The following is a 22,865-nucleotide window of genomic DNA, read 5'->3' on the forward strand; positions in this document are numbered from 1 at the left end:
CACATTATTATTTTCTTCATTCCATGCAATAATATATATAATTCATCAAATATATATAATTCATCAAATATATTATTATAAAAATTGTTATTATTTAATGTGAATTTAGAGTTAGATAAAATAATGTTATATATATATATATATATATATATATATATATATATATATTTTGGGTTAATGTTAACAAATTTCCATCTTCATATCCCTTTTAGATAGAAAATTACTAGTGTTCGCAATTAGAATATTCATATAGACAACAGTAGAAAATAAAACTTTTACTTACTTGAACTATCAGATAAAATGAGATTTAATATAATTTATTGTGAATTAGAGTTCCGGTAAAATGAAATTTTTTAAAAAAATTTAGAATTAGATTCTTTTCAACTAAAACTTTTATTTAATATAAACTATTAGGGGATATTTGACCCATAGATACACAAAATTGTTGTTTTTAACGTGAATTATAAATTAGACAGAATAAGATTACATCAGAATTAGAATTAGATAAAATGAGTTGGATAAACTAATTTTTCCTTCAGAAATTTGTTTAATATGAAAATAAATCAAATAATCGTTTGTCAACTAAAATAGAAGAAATCAAAGTTTTTACGAGAGTAGCACTTTCAAATATTATTATACTTATTTTGTATTTTCTTTTCTCATTCTCTCAAAATCTAAAGGTTGTAGTGGGTAGATTACAATACTCTACCACACTACGTCTTTGTTTCTTATTACCTGGACATTGCACAACATTCTATCTTACTGAATATGTTTTAATTTTACAGATTAATTTACAAAACATAATTAAATTATCTCGATGTATGGTTATTTGTATCATGAGAGATAGTATCATAATAGATGGTAGGTTGATAGAAAGTAAAAAATTGTTAATTTATAAATAAATTCAACGTTTTAGCCTTAGTAAAACAATTTTTAATATTATCTTTTAATCACTATACTTTTAAGCTTTTTAATATTTTATTTTATACATGATCGTTCAAAAAGCACTCATTTCAATCCGGAGCGCACTAAATAATGATAACAATGATGCCAGTAATCTTTGCTATATTATTCTTTTCAATTAACAGCAAATTATGCCGATACATACCAATACACATACCTCAAATTATGTTATTAATCGATTATAAAATTTGAAGTACTTAAAATTATGTTATTGATCGATTAAAAAAAACAACGGCCATTATTTTGTAAAATTTGTAAGACTAGAATAGAATTATAAAAATTTACAAACCAAAATAGACCTTACCAAAAACAGTTGGGGGGATAATAATGAAACTTAAACCACTATGTATAATAATATACACAAAAGAAAGAAACTGGAATCCAAACTTGTAATTCTTTGAAAGTAATACTAAAATTAAAATTAAATCTAGGCCAAAATAAGTACTCAAAACTTGCTATCAAATCTCCACTTTCACTATTCAAAATACATAATTCTAAAGGCTTAAACACCTATAGACCGTTGGATACACATCATAATGCATACCTTCAACTGATGGAAGAATCAATTAAAATTGGAGCATAAATTATTCTCAATGTGGAGACACCAAATCTGATTTAGATTATGCTCGGTCGCCACCAAATCTGGCTCGAAGATTTTCGTGGATTCGAGAAACTAATAAAAGCCTAGCGTCATCTTCTGGAATCTCACGATCCTGCATTTTGAAATTTAAAATGTCACCGTTATTAAATGATAAGAGAACTTGACCTAAGGTTTGATTCAACCTAGCAAACCATTTAAAATCAAATGTTGTAATTACACTTTGAATGGTCAGTATATTGTCTTTCAGCTAGTTGCACGAATACACAAGAATAAAATGGAATTACTTGACGAATCTCAACTCAACCAGACCTCAATTACTAGTAAAGGGAAGTTGCATGTATTAATTATCAAATATTCATTTTTTTATATCAGTGAATGACTGACACGGGACAACCCGCTTAAGTAGGTGACCACCATAAATTAAACCCATGATCTCTTAGTTAGTTATTGAGACTATGTCTCCCTTTGTACCACTAAGCCAACCCATAATAATATTTGTATTAATTATCAAACATCAACACAGGAATAACAAATTTCATAACAAAAGAATTAAAGATCATGGAGAGAGAAGTACCTTCAATCCCCTGTAATAAGCGTCCACAGCAGCGAATGAAGGAGTTATCTGTCGAGCTTGCAAGAGGTCCCATATATAATTGGCAGTTGTATAACCACCAGTCTGCATGGGAATATGAAAAAATTAAACTCATATTTTGAATCATATGGACCTCGAAATAATAAATGTAAGAATTTTGAAGTAGCCAATTGCTACCCACAATGGTCTCTTGTGAACTAAAATGTAATAAACCGTCGGCCTACCTTTTCACCCGCTGCTGCAAGGAGGAGCTCACTTCCTAATCTGGCGTTCAAGAAAAAGCCCCTGGAATTCATGTTTTCCTGCAATAAGCAATAATCAACATCGCATTACTAAGATCAAGTCAATTTCAATTGTAACTTCAGTAGAAATTGGAAGTTACCAGTGTTTCTTGAGCCAATTGCATTCCCTTTGGTGTATAACCAATCATGGCTCCTTCCACAAGCGTCTACAGCCAAATGAAAACCATAGCTAAATATCCGCAGTAGTTACCTTGAATGCTTACTAATAAAGACTCTCATATTGTTCGTTTGAAGTGTCTATACTACAGCAATCTCTTTTGCAAGGAAGATGAAATATATTGGAAAAAGTTAACTGTCTCTCTAGATTTTTAGGAATTTCCAAAGAAAGCAGAAAACGTGTAGATGGACAGTAGAATATATATATATATAAGGATATCTCCTTTTTGGTTAAGAACAGTTAATATGGAGTAATATTTTAATGCTGTAAAAGCAGAAGCCAGAAACATAGTTGGTCCAAACTCACTGAATAGAGTTCAGCTGCTACAGAACCCCCAGAATTTAAGTGCTCCTCAAAAGCTTTATGACCACGATCAATATCTCCAGAATGTAGATAGCACCTGTTAGAAGTTAACTGTCAAATCATAGAAAAACTCATCCATCCTATGTCCTAAATAATCAATTTTATAATTAAGCCTCAAACTCTACACATCTATTTAGATGAAAATCTGTATTAGACTATTAGCACTTCTTCCAATAAACATGGAGTGGGTTACATTGTGATTTCAATAGAAGAACAGAAAAAATCACCGAGTGGGTAGGAATTCTAATAACCAAGAATCCTACAAATGAGATGTCAAAACTAATGAAACAACACGACTGCAACCTATACTTAGTGCTGATGTACAATCCTCACAACTTTCATTAAAGCTACATGACAAGTATATGAAAATACAAGAAAGCACCCATACAAAAGCTACTAAACAGCGCATGTTAGAGACAAAAAGTGAATGATCACAGGAACCGCTACAGTAACATAATCAATCCAACGCAAGCACCCATCACTAGTGTATCATAATCCATACAAAAAAAAAACACTCAACTTGCGATCATGTTAGATTAAGCTTAATCAATGGCAGACAAATGCACAAACAAGGCCAAATCAGTAGTTCCATTAGATCTACACATACTTTATAGTTATAATCATATAACAAGCTGATCTTTAAAATTTATGGCCCTGGTCATTCTCATCAAAACAAGAAGCAAACTAATGAACAGCTAAAGAAAACCAACTCAATCAAACAAAATTGCTGACTTTCTACTAGTGGGGTAATTATGAGTGATTCCCATGCAATGAATGCAATAGTCCGATCAAATTGATCTATGCCTTGACATTTAATTAGAAACTGCATGGAGCCATGGAGCCATAGACAACAGAATTTAATTCTTGGACTGAGAGACAACAGAATTTAATTTTTGGACTTAGCCCTTTACCTCATGACTTGCATTATTATGTAGACATCGGGAGTTTTTCCATCCTTCTTTAACATATCCATTATGGTCTCCATAACCTACTTAGATTGTAAGAAAGAAAAAACTGATAAGAAACAAAAAAAATATTTTATATGAAAATACACGATGAGGAAGTTTACACGTAATATATGAAAACACTTGATAAAAATTAAGTTATAAAGGAGAATAGATGGCATCTACTATGTAAGAAATAATGTTATTAATTATCAGGAGACCTAACAATAGCAGAATGGCTCAACTAATCATATATGTAGAACATAACTGAAATAAAGAGACCCTAATCTGATTAAGTTTATCCAATAATATAAATCCAAATATCGTGAAATTATGAGTTAGATACCTCCACATTCTTGAGATTTGCACAAGCATTTAAAGCAACATGATAAATAGTCAACTGTTTGTTCAAAAATCCTCCACGTCTATGAACATATTCAGCAGTCGGAATATTGTACAATTCCTCTTCTGAAACACCCATCATTACATTTTCAGCTGTTACACTTGATGCATCAACCGATAACCATTCCTTTGACCGTTCAACAAATTCAACCACCTAATCATAGAAAAGTAGCACTGTATTGATATATCACAAACCGCACATTAACAAGGACATAAAGAACAGCTGAGATGATTTTTACTTTAGTAGCAAAATCATCTGCCACAGGTTTCTTGTTCATATGTGCAGCTATAAGTCCAGCATAGCAGAACTTGTTTAAGCCAAGGCCAGCAGAAGTCATATCTCTGACAATCGTATACCTAATATATTGATAAAAAATGTCAGACAACTATTAAACCAATCAAGTAGAAAATAAGTGAATTTACTGGTGAGAACTTTACTCTCATCCATTTATACATGACATAAATCAATAAACACGACTATAACCCTTGCAGGCTGAATGATAAAAGGTTAGGTTGTGAAAGAAGTAGCATACACGCGATCTAATCTACCAGCAGCTGCACAAGCATTAAGTAGACAGATGTACGTCTGTGAATTTGGCTTCACTTCATATCTCCTCATCTCATCTAAGATCTTCAATTTAAATATACAATAGTTGACAATTAAAAGACGGGTCCAGATTTTCCTTCAAACTTCCAAAACAACATTTTAAAAACATATAGAAACCTACCCGGACAGCCTCTTCAGAGTTGTTACATTTACCACATAATGAGATCAGCATGTTATACAGACTAACCTGCAAAACATATATGCAAGTACAGAAAAAAGGTAATGATCAATCCGAAGAGCCAAGCATAGTGAAAGCATGGCCAAAAAGACTCAATTGATATTCAAGAAGTTACCTACATCAGGAATCAAACCCATGGCCTTCATTTCATCCCTGAAGAAAAAAGCATGTTGGAAACGAGCGCCTTTCATGGTTCCAGTTATCAGTAAGTGGAAAACGTCCATTGTAGGCTGCACTCCATCCAACATCATATCGTCATACACATCCCTCAATGAGAAGTACCTAAACCAGAAACGTATTGAACAACAAACCACTTTAAATACCCACGAATAAAAAGAACAACAAATCAATCAATCAAAGAAAGAAAGAAGACCTTCTCTGGGAAGTGAGGGAGGCAATAACGGTTTTGTACTCGGAAACATTATCAGCGTAATTCCGTTTTCTGTACTCTTCCGTAGAAACAGCAAAAGATCGACGCTGTCCAAGAAAACGGACAAGCGAGCGGCTTTGACCTGAACATAAATGGAAGAACGAGGAACGTGTAAGCTAAAAATAATGAACGGAGATAAAGAACTGAAGAACTTCTTTCATGGTGACGGAGCAGAACCGGCGACAGATTGAAGGAGCTTCATTGACACTGAAATCGATAGACGGAGCGACGAGAAATGAAGCTCACTCTGTTTCTCCTACGAGCTTCTCACCAAAACCCTCCCGTTTGTGCGCGAGTTCGATGATGTTGGGCTTCTTTTGGTGCAAGATGGGTTCGAGCTTACACGCCTTGGCCCAACAACTTGGTCCGATGGAATTTTTAAGGACCCACGACTCGAATGATAAAATAAGAATTTCATTTATTTTTAAATTTATAAAATAGCAAAACAACAAAAATCTTAAACGAAAATTGGAGATGCAATGTCTTAAATGTCCCTACCTAAGTAATAAACTTTAATCGTAATTACAATTGTTCAATAAACTCCAAATACCATATAATTAAATAAAACTCACAACACACAATTAACACCTATTACCATCGAAGCTCCGCATAATTTTTGTAGCCGTTTTATATTTTTTTCAAATCGTGTGTGTTCAGACAGAAACGATTGAAGCTACTTTTCAATTTCGTCCCCTTCAAACCCTTCGAAGTCTTCATACATTTGCCGCAAATCAACGAATTTTTCTTTTTGTCAACTCCTCTGACCAGTGACTTATGAGTCGAACAACTCACTGCAAACTCCAAGAAGAACCATGACTGAAAAACAGAACACCTACGATGAAACTCACCGTGAAACACTCTGCAAACCCACGACCAACATTGGACGCCGTCAAATGTTGCTCGAAATAACTCGCCGTCGCTTATATTGAAACTTCAATGTCTTCCTCTCCGTCTGGCACACTTTTCACCTCTCTTTTTTGCAAGAAAATTTTTGGCCCTCTAATGTTTCTCTCTTGCGTCGGTTGTCCCCTCTCTCCCAATCTCGTTTTCTTTTTTCAAATAAAACCTAAAAAGAGAAGATTCAAACAATTGCAAAAATGTCATTGAGTTATAATTACCATTCTAAAATTTAAATTCAAATTGTTATTAAAAATATATATTATGTATTATTTAATAAATTGTTTAAAATATATAAAAGAAACTGAAAATCTTGTATTTATATTTGACATTATTTTAGCGGAGGATTTAAAATTTAAATTCAAATTGTTATTAAAAATATTTATTGTGTATTATTTAATAAATTGTTTAAAATAGAACAAAATTGAAAATATTGTATATATATATATTTGTTAAAATAGTAGATTTAGTTAAAATTTACCAAATTTGAATGTTGTTTGCAAAATCTTGTCTAATTTTTTTTAGCTATTTTCAATATCTTTTAGCTATTCAAATACATTGTATTTGGAATATATGAATTATCTTAGGAGAACGATACTCCATCTTGATGACCAAATATTTTACCTTTTTGCGTATGTCCCAAATCTATTGTTTATAACATTATTCATACTCGACATTTACCATGTTTGAAAAATCTTAATTCTATTGGTTATTTAAGGTTCGTTTAGTTAAACAACCGTTATTATGATTCAATTACACTATTTAGAAAATCGTTCTTATTCTTGGTTTTGTAACAAATTCATCTTAATGGTAAGTTTTTTAGATTTGAAAAGCATATGATTATATGAGTAAATAAATATTAATATTTGAATATATGATCGTGATATAGAACGAATAGTTTATCGCATTATTTAAAAGTGTAAACTATAATGTAATTGTGTCAGCAATATATGTTATACATTCTGTCAAATATTGTGGATCTAATATGGAAAGAATAATATTGTCATGTAGTATGTACAAATACATGATAACTCTACCGAAAATAAACACAATCAAACCTGGTTGATTTAACCCATAAATTGATTTTGTTAAATTAAGAAAAAATAAATAAACAATAAAATAAATTGAACAAATTAAATATATTCAAATTTATACTTTCCTTAAATTTTTCAAACAAATAATTTCAGGTAGGTTAATAAAATATACTTATTTACTAACCATAAAAAAAAATATTTTTAAGGAACTTAATAAAATATTTTGGACTAAATCGAATTTATAAATTTTTTGTTAGTAAATAAAAAATTCAAAAAAATTATCCAGCAGTTTTGCTATAAATCAAATTATTTTTAGAATTTGCTATTTTTCTGTTTGCTATCTAATATTTTGCTATTTTGACAATTTTCTCAATGTTTAACCATTTGCTATCTAATATTTTGCTATTTTGACGGTTTTCTCAATATTTAACCGTTAGCGAGGGATGTAATGGAATGCTAAGACCATCTATTGTCGAATTCAAATCTCGAATTTTTATCCAAATCCTAACTTCTATGAATATGATTAACATATTCCAATAAAAATCCAAAATAATTAAGTTTTAGGATCTTCTAAAACATCAAGAGGTCATTTAGGACGAGGATTGTGCAAGATTATAGTAAGGACAACTAGCTACAGTAAATATTATTTAGAAATTCTCATTTGGATACAGAAAATATTATTTCAAAACTCTTCATTTATTATAGTACTTATCATGTCACACATTTTTTTATTATTATTTGTTACGATGTTTAATATTTTATTTTCAAATTAAAATATTTTATATCATAATCACATGTTATTATAATCCAAACTTCAAACATAAATTACTGTAATAACTCTAAAAGGAATGATTTAGATATGAAACGTGTTTTGTGCTTCTAAGAAGAAAGTTCTAAAAAGAGAACTAAAAGTATATTTTAAGAAAGGAGATATATGTACAAACACGACACCCGTAGCTCCACAACAACCTCTAACACATCAATAGGTGCGTTTCGAACAATTATATCATTAAATACAAGCACACACAATAGTTATTTTACTATTTTGTTTAGATTTTGAATGATAGTTAGTTGGTGAGGGATTAGTTCGGGTATAAGTTTATGATGTGAGAACTTTTCTTTTCTTTATGAAGTTCAATGACGAGGGAGATGGATTATTGTATCCTTTCAACTAATTTTAATTTGTGAAAGTGATTCTAGAACAGTTAAAATTATTTTTATTAAACTTTCTATTGTAGCATAGGGAGATATGCTATTCGTAAAACATTCGTTAGTGATATATTTTTTTTCTCGTCTTCCATTAAAATAATTTAACTTGATTTACCATAGATGTAAATAAATATAAATATTATTTTGATTCAAAGTTTACTAATTTGATTGAAAAAATTGCATAGAGAGTTCATCTAGAAGGGTCAAACCAAAATTAACTAAAAAGCATTTGAATTTACCACTTCAATCCTAAATGCTATAATTCTTTCTTCCTTCTTTCCTTTCCATTTTATGTAGTTTGTGTGTGTTTTCCTTCTTCTGTCTTCCTTTTCCTATATTTTTGTTTTTCAATTCTTTCAGCTTTTTCTTCTCACCTCTTCTTTCTACCTATACAGCCAAACCAAGATTCAAGAATCGAAAGAAAACGTTCACAAGTGAAACAATTAAAAAAGCAAGACGATGGAGCAATAAACAAGATTTGAAAATGAAGAACTAAATCGAGAAATAAGATTAAGTTTTCCCTCAATCCATTCACACGTTTATGTTGGCCAAATTTGATTCACTTTCTGTCCAAAGTTTATTCGTGTCCTTGAAAAATAGTCATCCATTTCAAAAGACTCGCTTCAATCACTAAACTTAGTTTTTAGACTTTTGAGTTTGATAAATTTTAGTCCATAAATTTTTTAAATGTCTATTATAGGATCTAATAATTATAACAATATTACCATGTTGTTTTTTTTTTTTCTTCATTCTAACATCAATTTGTTTAAATTTAAATCACGTTAACCTAATATAGATCCTTAAAATTATGTCATTAATTAATTGAAAACAATATAACAAGTAATGGTCAAAAGAGTTCTTTTTAAAATTTGAAGGACTAAGATAGACATTTTAAAAATTTAACAAGCAGAATATTCACAAAAGAATTGCAATCCAACTTCATAATTCTTCAAATGAAGTTCAAAACTTGCTATCAAATCTCCACTTTCACCCTTGAAAATGTACGATTCTGAAGAACTTATACACATCATTAATTCTAAACTGCTTGGATCCTATAGACAGCAGAATTTAATTTTTGGGTTGAACCCTTTACCTCACGACTTGCATTGCTATGTAGACTTCAGGAGTTTTTCCATCCTTCTTTAACATATCCATTATGGTCTCCATCACTTGATAACAGACAAAAATATTTTATATGAGAATACATGACAAGGAAGTTTACACACAATATATGATAGATTTTTTCAAAAAATAGCATAATGACTCAACTAATCATATATGCAGTTGAACATAAATGAAACAAAGAGAAGCTAATCTGAATAAGTTTATCTAATAACATAAATGAAGATACCGCGAAAGTATGAGTTGGATACCTCCACATTCCTGAGACTCGCACGAGCATGAAATGATACCTCCACATTCCTGAGACTCGCACAAGCATGGAAAGCGACATAATAAACAGCCAACTGTCTGTTCAAAAATCCTCCACGTCTATGAACGTATCGGTAGTTGGACTTAATAGTGTACAATTCCTAAACGCACATACTACTTATAACAAAAGTTGAAAAGATTTAGTAAAAACAATTTAACCATCCACGAAGTATACTACATATAATCAAAAGTTGAAAAGATTACTAAAATTTAACTATTGATTGTGTTAGAATCTAAGAGCTAAGAGAAACAGGAGATTTCAGTGATGTTAAGAAATGGAAATGGAGTGATTTAAAGAATTTGTTTCACCAAACAAACAATAAAGGTGGTTAAGATTTATTTTTTTTAAAAAATCACTTTTACTCATTCCTAAATTCAATCCCACTAGGACGATTTATGGTTCGAAGGTTCGTAGACAAGGGCTGCTCCATAGCATGCTCCGGGCGACACCGGAGTCGGTTAATAGCCAAAATTAAGTTCAAGAACTCAGTGATTTTTAACAGTAAAATTATTGTTTTTTCTCCCTCAAAATCGTTAGATATATCAGAGCACCCTTCCATAATCTCTCCAACACAAAGGTGGCAAAAGAGTATTGCAAATATGCACAGCTATAATTAAAAAAGTAAAGTAATTACCAAAAAAAAAAATTAAATAAAAATAAAGCCAAAAAGTATAATTATATCATTACACTGCATTATATGTTTTCCTATGTACAAAAAGACATTTGGATAGATGAATTTAAGAAAGAAAAGAATCAAATTCCAGTGGCCAAATTTCATTTACAACACCTCTTCACCATTGTAAATAAATAGCAAAGACAGGTTTGGCTACTGGACCAAAAGAACTCAAACCACCAAACTTTGAAGGAAAAAAAAATCTCCTTCAGTAACAAAAGGTATGAATAGAATTGGTAGCCTACATTTTCAAATCTACAGGGCAAAGATATTGTTTGATATCGCAAGTGATATGCCACACGATTGTTTCGACTGGTATGGCTCGGTTGCAAGTTGAGACGTGGTCAGTAGAGCTTTAACCGTGTGTGGATTGAACTACGACAGAACGGGCATATTTGAAGATCCTGTCCACATTCGGCACAAGTCTGTGGTTGACGAGCACGTTTGTTAGTGTAAAGAATCTAAATTTTAGTAATAGTTTTGAAGTTGAAGGGCAGAAGAATACCTGATGTCCACAGCCAAATGCCAAGTCCTTTGGGTTACTAAGGCAAATGCCGCACAACTGTGAGCAAAAAACCGAGCTTTTGTTATTGATAAAAACTCTCGAAAAGGAACAATGGAAACGGACATGATAATGTCAATATACAAACGTTATATGAATTTTGACACGTCTTTTGATAAAAATATTTTTTTAAGTGAAACATTTCTATTTGGAGTTCGGCAATATGTGTTCAGTGGCCCGGCAGGCATTCAAAACTCCAACCCATTAGATTGAGGTTATAATGCATTTCACCAGTTGAGCTATTATACTCAAATGAACTACTTTTAGAATTTCGAATCACCTCAGATAATCTAACTGATCAATATTAGGAACTTTTCACTGCTCTAATAAACATCCAAAACTGACTTTACACAGAAAGAACTAGTCGCAACAGTCACATTCACATTGGGGCAGTGGTCAAACAAATACACATCATGAAAAACAAAGCATTACCTTGTCATCGTATGATGAAAGATCAACCGAACGAACAGTTTCGATCGGATTATTATTCACAGGATACGGTGGCACACTTGGCTCATAATTGTAGGATTGAGGAGGTTTTGGTGTATTGAAAGATGCTGGAACAGGTGGAGGAAGTGGAATCCTTCGGGGAGCACTGCCTTTCCGAGTCCTGTGATAAGAATGAATAAAGTGATTGTGACAATAAAGTTGATGATTCCCTTTTGAAAATATCTCCTACTAAAATAACTGGGGGAATAAGCGCTTCTTACCCCAGTAGATTAAGTTCCAAGGTGGCTTTATATTGAGAAGGAATCTCCATAAGAGCGGCAAGTGCAAATTCTGTTTCCTTCCGAGACTGGGGAACATTCTTTGACATGATTTCGGTAAAATTCACAAACTAAAGAGAGATGGTGACCAAAAAGAAAAAAAATAGTCTATTAAATTTCCAGTCATAGGATAAACAAGCATATTTTTTTTATAACGTAAGGTAACTAAGTGCCTCTGCTTACCTGAAAATTATCAAAGGCACGAGCAGGGATGTTGTCATCAAATTCTCTCATTGTGTCCCATGGTCCATCCCCAACACCAACTAAAATAATTGAAAGAGGGAAATTGCTGAAATGAAAACAAATAAAATTATTACAAACTGTTTAGAGTGTTATAAGTAAAAAGTATACCGCAAAAATCCCATGCTCACCTTGCTGCCACAATGGCATCAACTGTTTTCTTTTCTTGTGGACTTAGCGTCCCTTGCTCGGTGTCCACACTTCTAGTCACCTGAGATATTAATTTTTCATTTCGGGATAAGATATCAGATGTGAATTCTCAATCAAAATGAGTTTCTTTTTACTTTTTTTCTCTATCATTTTTTTGTGGGTTACAACTCCATTTGTCCCCTCTACTTGGGACTTGTTCCATTTTAGTCCCTTCAATTTCAAAGGTCCAAATTCAATCATAGCTCAATCGTTGAGATCATAAATCTTAAAAGTTTTCTTTATTGTTAAGTTTTCTTTTTCCTTTTCTTTTTAAGAAAAACATTAAATTATAAATTTAGTAGTAAGTTAGAATTTAGTCCATATAATCTATAATTAGAATTTAATCTCTATGGTTTGATAAAATCCTACTAAATAGTCTCTATGGTAAAGATTATTTATTCGATAGACACCATTTAGATAGTTGAAGTCCCTTTCTTTAGAGGGATTTTTTTTTCTGTGCTGCATGGTTTCTTGTGTACATTTTCATTTTTTTACAAAGTCATTTTTTCTATCAAAGAAAAATGGTAGACTATTTATGAGGGGTTTATCAAACCATAGAGACTATTTATGATGTTTTATTATAAAATCATGAAGACTAAATTCCAACCTTGGACTAAATTTTGAATCATAGGGACTAAATTCTAATTTCCTCCTAAGCATAGGAACCTGGTTTTGTAATTGACAAAACAAATTTCTTTTGAACTGTATTAGTACCTGCCCATCGGCAATTATCAACAGAACGTGATACTGGCCACCACTCTTATCCACAATTGATGTTGCCATGTCAATAACAGGTGCAAATGAAGTTGGTCCTGTTATATAATAATAAACGACCTCATAAGAACCATTACATGTACGAAATAATTTTTAATGAAATATAAGAATGAGTATGTTTGTTCTAGAACCTGCAAGACGTAGATGGGGAACAATTTCCCTATAACGATTCAACACGTCCTCAAATCCGTTACAAAATCTCCCTTCTGGATAGAAACTAAAGACATCTTGATCGTGCGTAAATGCTGCAAATTACATGAGAAATTTGTAATATAAGCAGTCTCGGAAATTCGAAAAAGACCAGTAAAGCCAACAAGGAAAATCGAAGAATTTACCATCTCCAAATCCAAAGCACGGAATCAAATTATCGTCGTCAAAAGCAGACAACGTTTTTCCAACAATGGATATGGCTTGTTCATATGGATTGGGTCCATTTCTGATGTCATGAAGACTTCGTTTGTTAAAGGATCTTGCACCGGTCCACTCATTGCTCTTTGTGAAGTCAATTCCAATAATGAGATTGGACGACTCAAGCCCAGCACGAGCAAGAGCTCCTGTTACCTACAGACAACAAGTTTCACCTCATTATTTGAAGTTTGCAGAACATAATTATGAAAATGCAGACGTCAATCTTCCTATAACACAACAAACAACACTACTTTCGCCCTAACAGCTACATTAAGCGAAGAACATGTACCGGTCCTTCGGTACAACAAAAACGAACTCACTCGTAAACAATGGGTATCAACTAATTAACATTCTATTCTTGCAGTTTAACTTAAATTTAATATTGAAGGAAAACTCCCCCATTCGAAATATTCCATTTTATCATACCTCCTCCAAGGATTTGTAGTTATCAGCAATTCTTGAGTATCTTCTATCAAACTTTTTTCCATTACCAGCAGCAGCAGCACCACCACCATGGTAGTTTTCAGGAGGGTAATACTGTGGCGAGGAATATGATTGCTGTGGCACATAACTCTGACTTCCTTGACCATATGGGGATGGAGCATATGCTTCCTGAGCATAAGGGGGGGATTGACCATATGCACCATTCCATGACGGTAAAGCCGAAGGTTCTTCCCTCGAATTCGCAGCACCCATGAATTTCAAACTCTAACAAATTCTTCCAAATCTTAAGAATCTCTTCTTGTCTGATGAAGAAATGAAGGCAATAAAATCAGCCTAAATAAACCAGAATCCTCAGCTAAAAGGCAGATACCCGTATATCCAAAAGGGTGAAATAGTAGTTCAACAAGCCAAAGAGTATCGATTGTTCTCTCTTGCAAATGAAGTTCCAGAGAAGATTTTAAGCTTTATATTTTAAAAAAATAGCTAGCTGTGTAATCCATTACGACACGCTTCTTTACCGACTAAGAGAAGAAAAAACCAAACAAAGGTATGAAAACAAAACAAGGAACGTTCAAACAAGATAGAGCCGCCGTCTGTCAAAAATGGCTGAAGAACGGAAATGAATTTGCAACGTTCTCAAAATATAAAAGTATTCTGATGAGGAAAACAAATTTACGAAAGAGAAAAGAGATTTAAGATCCTAATAAACAACACGATTTCATTTGACTCTTAAATATTTTCAACTTCGACATTCAAAATATTCAACCCATTTGACAACTTCCAATCATGATCGCAAACAAAAAAAAAAAAAAGGCTGAATAATTTTCAAACTCACAAGTTGCAAACCAAAAACCCGATCACTTCAAATCTGTGGCAGACTCCTAAAACTATCAAACGCCATTTAAAAACCCCATAACCCAAAAGAAAAATCCAATGAACAAGATTCTCCTTCAACCCTCAGTTCCTAGAAACCGATTAAAAAGCTGAAAAGCATCTCGAAAAGGCACGAAAACGAAATCCGTACCATCGTTTCAATTTCTCCAAATTGCTTCTTCTTTTGGGCAATTGACAAAATTACACTCCATTTCAAAAGAGAAATGCACAACGAAGACAATAAAATCAAATCGAAAAAAGAAAATTATTAGAAAGTGGAACAGATTTTTGAGTTGTTTGTTCGAACGGGAATCTTGAAATTCGTTAGTCTGGTAAAACGATTCCTTGATTTAGCATTAAAGTGGGGTTTCGCAGGAAAGAAATGCTGAACTATTGCCTGAAATTAGTGGGATTCGAAGACTTTTGAGAACGGAAAAGAAAATAATTTTCAATGGAATCCAATCAGTTTCGGCATTTGAATGAACCACGGGATCTTCTTGATTGTTCTTTCAAATAAAGAAAAAGAAAAAAGGAATCAGTCTCGTGTTAATCATAAATGTAACGGCACGTCACTTATTAAATTAAATAAATAAATACAATGTCACATCATATCATATCATATGGTATCAAATATACTTTTGTTTATATATTAAAAAACACTCAAACACTTTCAAATTTATTATAAAATATGATTTGTTGGTTGTTATACTTTACTTTTTGGTGAAGCTATTTTTCTTTTTATCCATATCATGAGTATTTGATTTCATTTTTCAAACTTACTAACTCAATTTATTTCTATATTCTAATGGTTACAAGTAATGACCTACGAAAATGTTTCGAATTCAAATCCATTTACTCTAAATTATATTAAAATCTAAAAATCTAAAAAGATAAATTATAAATTAAAATCTAATATTTTAAAGTTGATAAAACCCCACATCATATTGCTATAGTGATAAGACATCTAAACCGAAGCAAAATAATATTACTACTACAACTTCCTCCATTTGTTACAAATGTGAATACAAACTTACACTAATACACTTTTAAAAGCTAGGTGAAAGGAAAGGCGAGATGATGAGGCGAATCCATCCTCTGGGCTGGCAGTTGGTAGCCTGTAAAAGAAAGGAAAGCCAATGGGATTTTCCTTTATTGATGAGGGTATGTCAAAAACGTATAGAACAGAAATACGAAAGATATGATATGCGGCTACTACTATTTGATTCTTTGAATTAGACTACTTTTGCTACCTTTTGAGCTTTTCATCTTTTTTTCTCGAAATCATTCATCCTCTTTTCTAGTTTTCAAGCAGAAGTCGCATTCAGGTGGTTCTTGATCATTCATAGATCGTAGCAAAATCAGGCATTTGAAAATACGGGGAACTAAAACCATGGGAAAGATGTCAATGACCCACGGGGTCGCCTATGGGTGGATGGAAGTTTTCTTGTCAAAGATTTGGAAGTCTATAAAAGAGAAATTTCACGCTCAAACTCTCTTTACTTGCTTGACTTGTGTAAACTCCCATCGAACCTTGAAAGTCAAATCAGGGTAGAAAAGGATCAGAAAACGATGTTACTGCAAGGATCGAAATTGAAAATCCCCCCGTTTTCATCCATTAAATAATATTTAAGTACTTTCAAAGTCTGTTTTAAATTGTCAAGTTGCAAATATTTAATTAGGGAGATCGGATTATGAGTTATTAAGTCATAAAATGAATAAAAATTCAAAATTTGAGGGGCCGCCCCTAAAGGTCCTAACGAATTCCTAATTTCAATTAGAGGATCCTTTTTACTCGATTCTTTTATGACATTATAATCTTTTACATCGTTGAATAGATCCATTTGCAAAGAATTCGATGCTGACAAAATTCTCAAAGATTGGCCTTCCTTATTTCTATTCAACAACGTACGAATAGTTCCTTGATTTTGACTCGGAGATTGTGGAACCCTTGTCTTGGAATAAATTGAAAAAAATGGAATGATATTGGTGATATTTCAAATATAAATTATGAAAAATGTACCATCTTTGTATTAAAAAAATATCTTAATTGAAAGCAATATTCCATATATAAAAAAAAAAAAAAAAAAAACAAAATCAATATCTATCTCAATATTAATATAGGTATATTGGAACAAATTTATAACATAAACGAATGAAGTAATACTTTCGTAATCCATAGTATTCGAAATTTTCTGGTAGCTATTAGAAAGTAATGGGAAGAGGACGCGTGGAAGGGAGGTGTCATGACATACATGTTTGTTTAGCCAACTAAGCAAGGGGTTACGTGGATTATATTGAATCTCATCCATACTTAACAAACAAGCAAAATCTCATCCTCAAGTTTTGTTTTCTAATTAATTATTTTCATTACAAGTGTCATTAGTTTTTCAAGATTGAAATATCTTTATTACATCAAATAATTACAAAATCAAGTTTGACCATTATTCTTCACTTCTTTTGTTTCTTTTTTCTTTTTCTTTTTCTTTTTTTGGATAGAAAAAGGAATACAAATCCAATCAACAAAATCAAATGTTTATATTAAATATATGTTAGGTAAATTTTAAAGGATTTGAATTATCTACTTGCTATAATAAAACTAGAAAGTTCATCCACTAATATAAGAGAGAGGGAATGAGTCGTCCTTTCATTAAAAAATTTGACAAGTTTTTTTCTTAAAAAGAGTTATACATACATCTCACCTTTTTATTTAGATTGTTTATTAAGAATCAAAGTCCTACAACAATTTTATGCCATTTGTTACCCAATCAATTTTCTTTTTCAAAATTCAAAATTCAAAATTCAAAATCGATTTAATGGATTATAAAAGAAGAAAAAGAAAAATAATAGATTATACTTTAATGACAAATCTGCTAAGAAAATTATTTATAAATATAGTAAAATTTTAAATTTTACTAACATACTTCTGTCGATATCTATCAAAGTCATTGGTCTATTGTATCTATTGAAAAATAAAGAAGTTATAAAAAAATAAAATATTTGATAAAATAAAGTAAATTTTTATCTACGGATTTTGTTTGGTAGAGTGTAAAATGTTTGTCAAATTTTTTCTATTTTTAAAAAAACTCCTAAAAAAATATAATATTATATGGAATAGTAAACGAATAAGTGAAAAACATGTCACATGAAATAAGACCAAATGAATTACCTAACCCTGATGTTTTTTTGTTTGTGCTTTTGTTCTTTTTAATTTTAAAATTTGATTTTATTTTATGTCCTCTTTTTTTTTTTTAATGTGATCTTTGCATGGACTAAGAATGTAAGGATAAATTGTAAGAAAAGATCACTATAACACCATCTAAAAATACATCACAAAAATTTACTATTATCATCTTTTTTAAAAAAAATATTTCTTTTTCATGCTTCAAACAAAAATTGAAATTAGTTACTAGGTAGGTAGCCATCATAAACCGACCATCATGAACGAGACTACGTCTCTTTTTACCACAAAGTCAACTCATAATAGTTTTTATACTCCCTCTCGTACATTTAAGAATCTAAAATTATTAGATATATTGTTGTAACATGCTCTAATAAATTTTCAACCATCGAGATTAGAATACATATCTTTCGAACATGTTCACATGCAATGAAGATCACCTTGTCCAAGCACGAAAGAAGAATTCTGAAGGATCACATCAAGGATATTGTAGAAAACTTGACAATGAAGTCCAACGATTCACACAGTACAGTAATCCAATATCAAGAACTTCAACAAACAAAATAACAAGTCTTAAGGAGTTCATAGTTAAACCACATACTTCCTAATCATCTTTTTGATGAAGCATTGAACCCATATCCATGGTTGATGCTTCCTTCAAGCTTGTTTCAAAATCTATAAACAATAAAGAAAAAAGAAAAAAATAACAAATGATAACATCCTAATAGACATGATCATTAGCTAAAATTTCCTTAACTTCTTCCATACGAATAACATCCTCAAGCTGTTTTTGAAGATCAATACTCGTAGCATCCTTTTTTAGCTAATTGTACAGGCATATACAAGACCATCAACTAAATTTGGAGTCGATGTAAAACACAGAATCTACCACTTTCCTACTATAACTACATGCAAATTCAAAAGAACAGTGGATACTGGAATCGCTAATATTTCTCGAGCAATTTTACTAAGAACACTGAATCTCACAATTATTTTCCCACCATTTTAATACGTCAAAATTTTCTCGTTTCTCAAGTGGTTCCAAGAAGTATCTTTCTATCTCTGTAGCTGACTCTTCAATTTCAAACTCTTTCTCCCATTTATCAATATACTCCTTAAAACAGGACTCTGAATCATTTTGAGCACTTTCTCAAGTACTTGAATTATGGGCCATGATAGCAGTAGATGAATCATTTTTGACAATGGACATACTGTACTCATTACATAATTCTCTTAAAACATCTTCAACTTTCGCACATATCTCCTTGGCCTCCTTGGCCGCAAATAATTTACTAAAGCAATAATGCAAATATTTCATCTTGAAACAAGGGTCAAGAACAGGGGCAATTTATCATATTTAACTTGCACTTTCTTGCAATGTCATTAAGAACAAGATTATCATTACTCAAAGAATGTATTTTGATGAAATTTTGGTAAAGCGAATCTCATGAAAGATCCCACTTGAAGGAACATGAAGCGAACCAGAAATTCTTTAAATTCGTTTCATAGAATAATGATAAACAATGAACAAGTGATCTAACAACCTCCCAATCTTTACTAGAGGGAATATCCTCATTCACATTAGCCAAGTCATGGATCTTTAGTTTCTGAAAGGCCTTTTCAAACTTTTTTGCCTCCTTCAGCATTAGGTAGGTGGAGTCCAACCTAGTTGGAAGAGTCGGAACATCAAAGCACAAAACACTATTGCTCGATATGTTCTCCTCCTTAACACACTTTTCAAAGCAACTATATCGTGCAGGTGAAGATATCACAAACTTAACCACATATCGGATCTTAGATACCAACTGGTGAAAATCTTTCAAAACATCACATGCAATCAAATTGAAAATATACGCACAATATCTAACATCCACATTTTTACCCTACAAAACTAACTCATTCTTGAACCAGTTAACTAAATAAGCAATGACAGTGTCAAGTGTTATCCACCGCCAACGTCAATATTTTGTCAACCCCACTGCTTCAAACATTTTTCAACTTCCCTTCCTAATCTCTCCTTGTTATTCTCAATTTGATGAAAATTAAGAATCCTCTTCTGCATTTTCAAATCGTTGTTAATGAAATGTGCGGTAGGAACTATATAGTTCATATCTTCATCTGATCTCCAAGTATTGATTGTGGGAGAAACTCTAGGACCTTGTTCAGCGAAAATGTTTTTCAAAAATTGTCTCTTCTTTGTATATTTCCAATATATCCATAGCTATTGTGGGTAGGGAGGGAATTTAAATCCTTGGAGCATATTCACATAGAGTCTGCTCCACAAACCTTCTAAACCCTTCCTCCTCCATATACTTGAGGGGCAATTTATCAATTAGGATCATTTTTGCTATTAGTATTCTTGCAACTTTTGCATCAAAAACACCTCAACTGACTGATGAGTCGAATGATTTTGAATTCTCTCCTACGTCCTCTTCCTCTTCCTCATCCTTATCTTCACTTTCGAAAATCACATTCTCTTCATATGCTTTATTAGAATAAGTGCTACAAAAAGGATACTTATCGTTATGGCAATAGTTCTCGGGATGTGCTTCCACATTTTCCATCCCATTTCTCTTTGAAAGACTAGTATATGATGCATCCTTGGTTTTTTGTAGTCGAATTTGATAGTGATACATCCACATTTTCATCATCATTCACAACCAAAACCTCATCTGCATGATGTTCCCTACAAAAGTTTGAAACAACTTATGAGAGTGAAAATAAATCAATAGAGTGTATGCAATGAAATCAAATCAAATTCTCTTCATAGACATTATTATCTAGAGAGTTCGTGTGTACCTCAACAAATTTCACAGCACAACTAATTCACTCTACTACATTTGGTTAACAAGATAAGTCATAGGAGATTAAATCTTACGGCGGTGTCCAAACCATCATGAATTAAACTCGTTCCTTTTAAACTATTTATTATGTACATACTGATCAGTAAGTCAACTCTTGGCCCTTCGAAACTTATTCAACCTATCCTTCTTGTTTGAAATCCAAGAAACTAAACCAATCAAAACACAAACCTAATGTCAAATTTGTGATTCTTCAAAAGAAACAAAATGGAGAACAAAATCCATGTCTCCCGACACTAGAACGTTAAAATGTTAGTAAGTTTCAAATTTGAGATTTTGGTAACCTCCAAACTTCTGTTTCTTTCTTTTTCTCTAAATACTCCACATGGTTTAGGGAAAAGGTTTAGCGGGAAAAAAAAAGGAAAGAAAAAGATGAGTTTCTATTATCGAAACTAATTATAAAATCGATTCTCATGCTAACTTGGGATTTGAGCAATACTGAAATGGAAATCAAAGAAGACGCCTTACACTTCTTAGGGAACAAAATAGCCGTTTCCTAGCAGTTGGAGACCAAAGAAAATAAACAACAAAGCAAGGGAGCAGATAATTACAGAAATCGGGGATGCCGGCGACTGCCTCGAGCGGTGAACAGCGGAGAAAAAAGACAGACGTGTAACCGGAGAAGGACTTTCTGGGGATTTTGTTGAGACCATTAGATGAAACTCGAAGGGCCGTGTTCCAAAGCCATTACTATTTCTAGAGGTGGAATCAGGGGAGAATTCCGACGTCGGCCGGGTGAATCCGACCGACTGTCGCCAGCGAGAAGTACGGAGAGGGACAGTGTGGCCAAAAAAGAAAAAGCAGAACGGCACCGTTTTGGTGATGTCAAAACGAACGGTGCCGTTTTCCTTATTAATTTTGGGCAACAATCAGAAGTAATTTTCTTTGTACATATCTGTATATATTCTTCGAATATTTAGCATTTTTGTTTAAATTCATAATCTAATGTTATTATCTAAGTTCACCTTCCTCTATAAGTCAAGTCTCCATAGATTTCATTTAGTTTACTTTTTTTGAATAAATCTCTTTTCTACGAAAGAAAAGTTTGTCACATGACAACTTGTGATTAAATATATACTTAAACATTGTTGCCCATGATGAAGAAATGTAACTATTGAAGAAAGAATGAAGCAAGAGAGGAAATGTTCCAAGTAAATTATGAAATTTTAATCGAAGCATAGTCTAATTTATGGCTTGAAAGAATGTATTCCAAATAAATTCAATTTTATTTCAAAAAATCTACCTAAACTCAAGAATGTGTTCCAAACACAACAGTAGAAGTAGAAGTAGAAGGAGAGGTGTAGAAAAAAAAAGAGAAAATAGAGAAGTGAGATTATGAAAATTGATTCAATCTTCTAATTTCCTTAATTTTTAGAATCGTTAGTACAACTATTATTATCATTCTTTATCTAATTTTCATTATGCAGTATAATTTTTCTTTGTTGTCTACAAAATAAATTTATGACTATCAACACTCAACTAATTTTATAAAAGGGACCAACTCTATTTTTTAAGTGAAATTTTAAAAAACTACTGGTAAAGAATTAAGTTCTCAACTCCATCAAGTAGATGTCCAACTCTGAGGCTGACTCAAGATTTTTATCCTCGTACATTGCTTCAAACATATCTGTAAAAACGGAAAGCCTTTGTAACATCAGTTTTTGTAGAACTTTCTCCTGCATTTGAAGGACAGGTCACGCCTTGAGTAGATGAGGCATTGTTGGCTGCAGACAAACTATACTCATTAAATAATTGCCTCAAAACATCTTCAACCCTTTTATACAT

At 32.0% G+C, this 22,865-nt stretch overlaps 2 protein-coding genes and 1 long non-coding RNA gene across 5 annotated transcripts; all 3 read right to left on the bottom strand.

The window, feature by feature from the left end:
* Positions 1-1,291: 1,291 nt before the first annotated feature.
* On the bottom strand, positions 1,292-5,874 carry LOC103502690 (pentatricopeptide repeat-containing protein At4g35850, mitochondrial). Its single transcript, XM_008466720.3, has 13 exons — positions 5,717-5,874; positions 5,483-5,621; positions 5,229-5,391; positions 5,053-5,118; positions 4,858-4,955; positions 4,564-4,681; positions 4,269-4,478; positions 3,890-3,966; positions 2,922-3,015; positions 2,539-2,604; positions 2,381-2,458; positions 2,139-2,240; positions 1,292-1,676 (listed from the first exon to the last, which is right to left on the bottom strand). Exons 1-13 carry the CDS (start codon positions 5,739-5,741, stop codon positions 1,584-1,586), a joined length of 1,329 nt encoding a protein of 442 aa, XP_008464942.1. The 5' UTR covers positions 5,742-5,874; the 3' UTR covers positions 1,292-1,583.
* A 4,894-nt stretch (positions 5,875-10,768) lies between these two features.
* LOC103502689 (E3 ubiquitin-protein ligase RGLG1-like) lies at positions 10,769-15,534 on the bottom strand. Of its 3 annotated transcripts, none has more exons than XM_008466718.3 (11): positions 15,193-15,534; positions 14,151-14,470; positions 13,652-13,877; positions 13,448-13,561; positions 13,257-13,354; positions 12,485-12,564; positions 12,297-12,402; positions 12,057-12,184; positions 11,779-11,956; positions 11,290-11,346; positions 10,769-11,209 (listed from the first exon to the last, which is right to left on the bottom strand). In XM_008466718.3, exons 2-11 carry the CDS (start codon positions 14,418-14,420, stop codon positions 11,129-11,131), a joined length of 1,338 nt encoding a protein of 445 aa, XP_008464940.2. In that variant the 5' UTR covers positions 14,421-14,470; positions 15,193-15,534; the 3' UTR covers positions 10,769-11,128. The 3 variants fall into 3 exon arrangements, with proteins under 3 accessions (XP_008464940.2, XP_008464941.2, XP_008464939.2); XM_008466719.3 differs by having other exon boundaries at positions 15,004-15,383; XM_008466717.3 differs by lacking the exon at positions 15,193-15,534 and having other exon boundaries at positions 14,151-15,097.
* Positions 15,535-19,599: 4,065 nt separating this feature from the next.
* LOC103502688 (uncharacterized) lies at positions 19,600-22,038 on the bottom strand. Its single transcript, XR_540627.3, has 2 exons — positions 21,632-22,038; positions 19,600-20,905 (listed from the first exon to the last, which is right to left on the bottom strand). It is a non-coding gene; the product is annotated as an uncharacterized LOC103502688 (long non-coding RNA).
* Positions 22,039-22,865: the final 827 nt, after the last annotated feature.

Source organism: Cucumis melo, chromosome 4, assembly GCF_025177605.1.
Source record: "Cucumis melo cultivar AY chromosome 4, USDA_Cmelo_AY_1.0, whole genome shotgun sequence".
NCBI classification, from domain to species: Eukaryota; Viridiplantae; Streptophyta; class Magnoliopsida; order Cucurbitales; family Cucurbitaceae; genus Cucumis; species Cucumis melo.